Source organism: Aptenodytes forsteri, unplaced genomic scaffold (genome assembly GCF_000699145.1).
Source record: "Aptenodytes forsteri isolate BGI_AS27 unplaced genomic scaffold, ASM69914v1 Scaffold119, whole genome shotgun sequence".
NCBI lineage: Eukaryota > Metazoa > Chordata > Aves > Sphenisciformes > Spheniscidae > Aptenodytes > Aptenodytes forsteri.
The window spans coordinates 9,269,894-9,278,381 of record NW_008796165.1 but is presented as its reverse complement, the minus strand read 5'-3'; the positions used below and the strand labels follow the sequence as shown (position 1 = coordinate 9,278,381).

The window sequence follows — 8,488 nt, the reverse complement described above, 5'->3', positions numbered from 1 at the left end:
TGGTATCTTATAAAGAGTAACTGTAAAGATGTTCCTGCCCCATAAAGCCTCTAGAACTGAAGGGAAAGTTAAGTGAGGTTAAGTGAAGTGACTAAGGGCTTGTGGGGGCGGTGGTAGGATGTTGGGTTTTATTAGAAAGAGGAAGAAAGATTAAATCCCGGACCTTCCAGTTAGATTCAGATATCTGTTTGGCTTTAGGGTCAGGGATTTGATCTTTCAGAGAGAGGTATTTTTGGAAGTTAGAAGTCACATTTAGATCATCCCGTCCCTGCTCCTAGCTAGTACAAGAGTTGTTCCTTTCAGTATATATTTATTTCCTCCAGTCTAATTATACATATCCCCAGTGTTTGGTTTGTTTTTTTTTTTAATTAATTCCCTCTATAAATGTTCATATTCTAAACCAGTCTCCTTAGGTTCTCTGCTTTTAATTTGCTGCAGGGATGAACCCTGAATCCTTACTTGCAGTTCAGGATAAGAGATGTGAGTAATGGAAAGGAAAAGGATGTTTTGCAAAATGAGGAACCATGTTGGTTTCATGCAGTTTAGTTTAAAATTCAGTGTGTTAGGGTATTTTTCTGTCATGGCTGGATAAAGTTGAAACTTTCATTTCCTCCCTTGCCTTTCTTCCTGGGAGAAGAGAAGCAGGACTGACTTCCTTTGCCCAAGCCTTCCTTTGGAAAGCTGCCCAAGCCAGGGCTCATCCCCTGTGGGGGCTGAGCCCCATGGCTGCACAGGCACCAACTTCCACCCTGGAGTTTCTGACATATCTGTCCAGCTGCAGATGTGAGAAAGGAAAAGCAGGTACCAAAGGCAAATCAAGCAAGAGTCAAAAGAAAGGCAGTCTCTTTGGTGTCACTCTCTGCATCCGAGCAGGGGAGAACATGAAAGGCTCTGTGTACGCTTCAGTAGCCTTCTCTTTTCTTGTTCCAGGTATCGGTTTGCTCCCCAAGGAGCAGAGGCGCAGGGATGCTGTCGCTACTTACTCTTGTTTGTTTATGTTCATTTTGAAGAGACGTGAGCGGAGCTGCCTGGGCTGCTTACGGCAAAGGAAATGGATCTCAGGGGAACAATTAATTCTGCTTGGCTATTTCTGAGCCAGGTGAAACAGTAAAATGAACCTGTGTCCTCCCCATTGTCTAAAAGGGATGTATTTATTTATTTATTTTACATTTTAATGCACCACGGACAATTTATGGTGTGAGCCTCAATGAATTTTTAATAGAGAATTGATAGAAGAAAGGTGTATAACATGGGAGATTAATAGAAAAGGTTATCAGACTTGAAAAAGGAAGAAAAAGACAGAGCTGATATTTTAATTAACTGCTCCCTGCCTGTGTTGTGATCCCAGAGACATGACGATTGAGTGCCAGAAGGTGAATCTGGCTGGAAATGAAGTGATTCCAGTCTTGTATTAGAGGTGAGAAATGAGACAGTGCTTCAGTATTCTTGCAGTTTGAATAATCTGGGTTGCTTTTTGCAACACATAGCAGAGTTCATTGGAATTAAGACAGTCTGCAGAGTATCTAAAATATAAATAATAAAAAGCAGGAAGAGTAAAAAAAAAAAGGGAAATAGTAGAAGTAAATATAATAATCATAGAAAGGTTTGAGCTCCCCCTCCCTTAATCCTGCTCCTTTAAGAGATTAGACATTTTAGGTTCAAACAAAGGACCAAATGCATTTGTATCCTGCTGATTTATCTGGCACGGGACTGTTGGACCTTTGGGTGGGCATGCGGACAGGGATGACACTTTTTGGTTAGGCTACTGCTGATGAGCGGTTGTGCCCAACTTCATTTTGCAAAGAGGAGCTGCACTCAGGGAGCACATTAACACCTTCCAAATGACGCCCCTGGACTGTCAGTAATGCTTTTCTCCCCCTTTTGTGCATCCTGGCAATCTATTAATTGTGCTGCCGAAGAGCAGTGTCAGGGGAACAAAGCAATCAGTGCCACCATCTGCTGTGAGCAGGTTGGCCATGTTGAAGGGAATGCCTGTAACGCTCCTTTCTGTGGCTGACCCCCTTGCTCGCGCTTGCATCCACATGTTCCGGAAATAACAGCGATCAGAGTGTTAGACTGATGGAAACAGGGGAGGTTTATTTTGAGGTGGAAAAGTAGTTGTGTTGCTGTTTGGATCTCTAGAGAATAAGTCAAAGGACAGTTTTCCTATGGAAAACAAGACATTAGGACATTGAGAGAGCTAGTATAAAACTAAATACATTTTAAAAATTAAGTTTCTTATGTCTCTAGTATTATACTAGTCTCTGCTTTCTGGATGAAGATGTCATTGTTTCATTTATAGATGCCATAACCTTCCCCTAAGAGCAGGTACTAACATTTTAGCCAGTCAGCTTCACAGCGAGCAGGACAGTGCTCCGACTTCGGTTATACATGCATATCCCATCAATATCTGGTCAGATTTTCTGACCATTAAATACATCAGATTAATTAAATCAAACTTGCATTAAATACACCAGAAGTGATGTACGATAGCCAGTTTCACAAGTTTTGGTTTTCCAACCAGAGATGTTCAGGAGAAAGTCTTTTCCCTCTGATAATGGATGTGCAATGTCTTTGGAAGATCAGACTAGATTCTTAGTATGACTGGTTTCTTGTAAAACTCTTGGTCTGTATGGGGTTGGGGTTTTTTTCCTATATTAGTTCATAATATCTGGTTCTGAATGACTGAAGAGAAAATTGTCCCTTCCTCCCCCCCCCCCAAATCTGGCTCATTTAGCAACAGAAGGGGAGTAAATGTATGTTCTCTTTATAAAAAGTGCATCCTGAGAGATTGTAAAACTGCTTAGCAGTGTACAAAAAAAAAAACTCATTTAGCAACAGAAGGGGAGTAAATGTATGTTCTCTTTATAAAAAGTGCATCCTGAGAGATTGTACAGCTGCTTAGTTATACTTTGCAGTGTTTTCCTGCTGGATGCCTGTTCAGGGAAGCTGCATGTTTTGTGTACTAGAAAATGAGTATTTGATTTCAGTCATGTAGACCTCTCCAGTACCTCACACAGTAATGTTCCTTGTTTCCTGTGTGGGCATGTGACCGATATGTAACACGGCTCCCTCCCTGACAGCAGCTCATGTAAGAAAAAAAGAAAGGAAAATAAAAGATCAAACCCTGGAGGCTTATTTGTTGCATTTAATGCTTTGAAAATGTTTGCTGGAAGCAATATTGATGTAGCAATGATGTGTGCACATGACATATCGGGGAATAGCTGTCAAGGTCAAACCTCACTGTGAGGGCAGCTAAGCGGTGGAACAGATTGCCCAGGGAGGTTGCGTTGTCTCCATCTTGGGGGTTTTTAAGACCAGATTGGATAAAACCCAGAGTAACCTGGTCTGACCTCAGAGCTGACTCTGTCTTGAGCAGGAGGTTGGACTTGATGACCTCCTGAGGTCCTTTACTGGGATCCTATTAGATTGTGAGCAACTTTGCAGAGGGAATAAACAAATCTTCTCCCCACCTCCACGTCCTATGTAAATTGATCATTAACAAAGGTAGATACCAGTTAGCCATACAGTCTTGCTCTTCAAGGGTGGTAACACAGAGGCTCAGCCATTGCTCACAGAATGGCTGTTCAGTGCAGTTCCTAGCAGAAAAGCCACGGAAGTCACCATTGCAAAAGCAGTGAGTGACTGGTGATCACGTTGACACTGAGGCCACGGACTGAAGGGGCCGTATATCTGTAGATTACTTTTTCTGCTGCAGTGGGAAGATGCTGACTAGTATTACAGGGCACTGGTGGTGCTGTGCCACTGGCACAGAGGAATAGACCAAGTAATTGCTTGAGTTCATGTCTTGCATCTTTTTCAAGCCCTAGATTAATGCAAGCAAAGAGCACAAAGTGGTTGACATTTCATGAAATGATTTTTAGTGTTTGGAGGAGTGCTTTATGATCATCTACTATGGTGACAGATGTACTAAAAAGCCATGAATAGATTGCATAGATAAAAACATTACTACTTAGATTATAGTACTCCAAAGGCGAGACTTGGTTGTCTTACCTGTCTGTAAATCATGCAGCACGCTTTCAGTTCCATGTAGGCAGCAGCTTTTTGTTGTAAAAGCCTTAGAAAATTATTTTGAAAAAGAACATCCCTGGTTTTTGAATGTCTGGAAGAAGACATAAAAGAGTGAATCCATGTTAAATAATGGAGGGATAAGAGTTCTAGCAAGAAGAAACACCGATCTTTGATACCTGTTTGACTCTGTCATGCAGAAGCAATGTTGAATGTGAAATGAATCCTCTCAATACAGGGTAATCAGTATAGTCCTTAGTGGGATTAGAGGCAATGGAGGTCTTCTGCACTGCTTATATTCATGCTAAGTACTTTCTTCTTTTTTTTTTCTTGCAGCAAAGAAAACTTGTGCCGAGTCAGATTTCACTTGTGACAACGGCCACTGCATCCCAGCCAGGTGGAAATGTGATGGTGAAGAAGAATGTCCTGATGGGTCAGATGAATCAGAAGCAGCATGCAGTGAGTAGCACAGAAAAGTGGTGTTTCTCAGACGTGTCTTATCAAAGCGTAGAGAAACTGGATGTGTTATTCCCAGCACTTGCACGATGATCTGTCAACTTTTGCTTCTGTTAGAACAGAAATTAAAGACACAAAAGATTCAGGTCATTGAAAGCAGATGGCTTCCAAACTTTGAAATGTACCAGTTTTCCAGACTATGATACAGGCAGCACTATCTAGCGTGTATTTCTGTCTGCAACAGAATTGAAAACATCTCTAGCTCTGTTACAGTTTATCGGGTTGTAGGGTTTGTGATCAGCAGCAGTGCATGAAGATTCACGCTCACCTGGGATCAGGCCTTTTGGAAACTCAGATTTGCAGTGTTTTGCATGGTAGCATATTGGGATTTATCACTGCAGACAGCACTTCTGTCATTACAGAGGAACTTTGCAATTTTAGAGCATTGCTCAATTTTTTTTTTTGCCTCCAAGAACAAATGAAGAAAAAAGTAGCAGATGAAAGGTGAACAATGTAAAATAACTAAAGCTGAGAGTAAGTATGACAGATGTTAACTGCAGGTAACACCTTTTAAAAACCCATTGATTCGGTAAATAAAAGGACATGCTAGATTTTCATGTAGCACATTTTATCTTGTTCTTTTGACTCTGAGGAGGTCCATTCATGCTCCATTGTTCTAGAACTGTGAAGGGTTGTCTGATGTTGAGTTGAAGGGAATCCCAGGGATATTTTAATGACAACACTAACTAATATGTAGACTTCTATTTGCGTGCTTACTTACGTCTACAGATTTGTTCTTGGACAGACCAAACTAGTACAAGCCATTCTATTGAATTTCCAGTCATGTACTTCACAAATATATTCCCATGAGTCAGAAGCAGTGTTGGAGGAAGTATTTTATTGGATTTCACCAGAATGGGGCACATAGAGGACTTCAAAATTAACCATACTTTTTTTTTTAAGCCCAGTACCAATCCTACTTTCTCCCTAATTAAGAAAGATGAATGTGCTTCTCTTGCATAAAATGAATGTAATCATTTTTGCAGTCATATACAGGCTACAGAAAAAATTACTTCAGTAACTACATTAACATTTTTATGTACTGTATGTGTTGGTCTTTCACCCTGCATCCTCCTTAGTCAAAAGCTATCTTATTAATGCTACTTCCACTACCTCATTGGAGGGGGGCTGAATAACTAAGCAGCTCTGTTCCCTGCAGTCTCTGCCTGTAAATCTCTTGTCAGAGGTCATAGCATGGACTGTGTGTATAGGCCATGCAGCGCTAAGATCCCTGACGATTTCTCTTATTCATCTTCCATTCCTTTCTAGCCATTTCACCTTCCATTTTTCCCCCACTTATTTCATCCTCTGGGGAAACCAGCCTTAAATCCTAAGTAGCGCAAAAGAGACTTGACCTGAGCCTCTGACTGTTACAGTACGGGACTGCCATCTTGAGAGGAAAGTAATTTGTTCAGGTTTGTGTGATTTTTTTTTTTTTTTTTTTTTTCCTCTTCCTTCTGCTTGAAACCTTCTAAGAGACTGAAGTCTGCATTTCTGTGATGGTTCTTCTGTTCAGAAAAATAGATGGCCCTTGAAACACCTCCCTGCTGCTAATGGGAGTGGGCCAGTGTCACCTCGACACAGGAAGAAGTTTGTTCCCATTCTGTAGCATATGCCTAACAGATGAATCAGGAATTCCTAGTGAAAGTAGCACTACCTGTATGGACCAATTCTTAATTTGTTTTTTTTAAATACAAGGGCTTTGAAACCAGCTGAAAGACTGTGGCGTGTAACTGTGCCATATTTTATTTTTTTATAGCTGTCTCAAGCAGATTTACCATGCTTTGCCTCAGCATAAGATATTTAGGTTTTATTATGAGTTTTAGCCAAAATAGATCAATTTTTGTGTGGTGGATGTGTGAACTTGTGTCTCAACATTCACAAGATACTTGATACAAGCCTATGTCTGACTTGTGGCTAGCTCACAAGAGAAGCCAGTGTTTCTGTCTGTACCAAGTAAAAGCTTGCCTTTGAATCTTAAAAATGTCTGCAACTAGAATTTTGGAACTTTACTTGTTTTATAGGATTATTCACATCTGAAGTTCACGCTTAATCAGATGAAGATCAAGTAGTTTTAATCTTATGACTGTTGATAGCTATAGGCTTTAATTTGCACGGTAAGGACATTCCTTCCAGATGTTTTGCATCCTTGTCAAAGTATGTGTCATCTCAAAAGCTGATCCGATCTGCTCTGTGAGGAAACAGAATCAACCTGGTAACACATAAGCACAGTGCTGGTTGTGGGGTTAATTCACATATGTTTGCAGGTCTTCCTACCACCACTGGTCAAGACAGCAGTGAGTTAAAAACCTGGTGGACTATTAAACAAGAAACTGGAATGTTAGGCTTTGCTCTTAATTTGTACAGTTAACGTAAAAGGTCTAGCTCTTTGTATAAATGTTATTTAAGGGCAAAGAAGAGGCTGTAATGACAGACAGAAAATGTAGTGAGAAGCAAAATGTACAGTTGGACATTCCTGTATGGTCCTCCCTCCAGTCCCATTTTCTTTCTCCCCAGTGAAAGCAAGGCTGAACTTACTCCCTGTAGCTGAGGAATGACTGCAGGCCCCTATGACTGTCTCATTTTCCTGTTTAGAAATGCAGCACAGCCCTTTGGAGGAGTCTGCACTGCGGAGTTTCCCTAGGGAAGGGGCAGGTTGGGAAATGGAGATTTCTCACCTCTGGCAAGATCGAACTGCTTTATAAAATCAATTGCTTTCAGACAGACCTCATAATTGCCAGCACCTCTGCCAGGATCTAGGGTTATTCCTCAATTAATGCAACATTGGGACATTGTCCATAGTCCATTTGAGCTGGGGAGGTTAAGAGCGTTGATAATACTGACTGTTGCATTTTAGGAGTATTTCCAGTTTAGAATGTGGTGAAAACAAGGCAGTTCCTCTCAGCATCTAGCCACCTGCTAAATGGCTTTTTATTTTCTGAATGCTTTTGCGGTGTGTTTTTAAATACATTTTGTGCTCTCTTACTGGTAGTTAGGGATGTTGTGTTCCCATCTGTAATGCTCGGTTAAAGGTAACAGTTTGCGGTCTTTTTTTTTTTTTTTTTAGATAACCCGGCTGCAAAACCAAAACAGTACTTTGCCTTTTGTTTCCCAGATAACTGAAGTTGCTCAGCTTTGTACCTAACAATATCCTCTCTAGGGATGTTACCCATCCCCAGGTGTTCAGGACAGCATGACCTGTCTCCTGTCGGATAGGTAAGATGGCATCACAGCTGGCCTGACTTCTGTTGGACCTGTGATGTCTGGGACCTTTTCTGCTATTCATGCAATTATTTTTTTAAACTGCATTTTTTTTCAAGCCACTGAATGTGGCTGGGAATTCTCAATTAATGAGATCTATAGGACTTCTCCCTGTTGTGGGTTTTGGTGCTAGTTGAAGGTTGACTAATTTCTAGCATGGGCTGATATTGGAGAAGATGGTTATCCAGGCTTTTGGTTTGAAATGGGTCATTACGAATAAGAAACTGCATTTATTTCTTCATTTTTCTTTGAGCCAGATCCTTAACCTACACATACTCTCACATCCATAGGTTTGTTCAAGTGAATTATTCATGTAACATGTGAGTGTCACCACTAAACCTCAGTGTTCTGCCATCTGTCAGTTTTTCAGTGCTATTATCTGGCTGCTGAATTTGTATTTTTGTTTCATTTTTTGTTATGAGCTGATCTGTTCAGAGGCATCTTGTGGGCTGGATCTGTTCTCTCTGAAGTCATCATCAGAAATACTGTCAGTTTAGGGGGGAGGTGTGTTTTATATTTTTTGTTTCTGTGTGGAAGCAGAATGAGCCCCTAAATCAAGAGAAGCAAAACCATGTGAACTCAGAAATTAGTGCTATCTGCACAGGGCAGAAGGGACTGAATACAATTTAAGAGAAGTGTTGATTGAGGCTGGGGGGGGGGGGGACTTTAATATTAAAGAGAA

The 8,488-nt window shown here is 40.9% G+C and overlaps 1 protein-coding gene across 1 annotated transcript in view; it reads left to right on the top strand.

Moving 5' to 3' along the window:
• The first annotated feature begins 440 nt into the window (after positions 1-440).
• The window catches only part of LRP8 (LDL receptor related protein 8), an 82,731-nt gene continuing 74,683 nt past the window's right edge, over positions 441-8,488 (top strand). The window contains exons 1-3 of the mRNA XM_009287489.2: positions 441-480; positions 931-1,014; positions 4,366-4,488. Of these exons, the coding sequence (XP_009285764.1) occupies positions 441-480; positions 931-1,014; positions 4,366-4,488 (247 nt within the window). The remainder of the gene's footprint in view (positions 481-930; positions 1,015-4,365; positions 4,489-8,488) is intronic.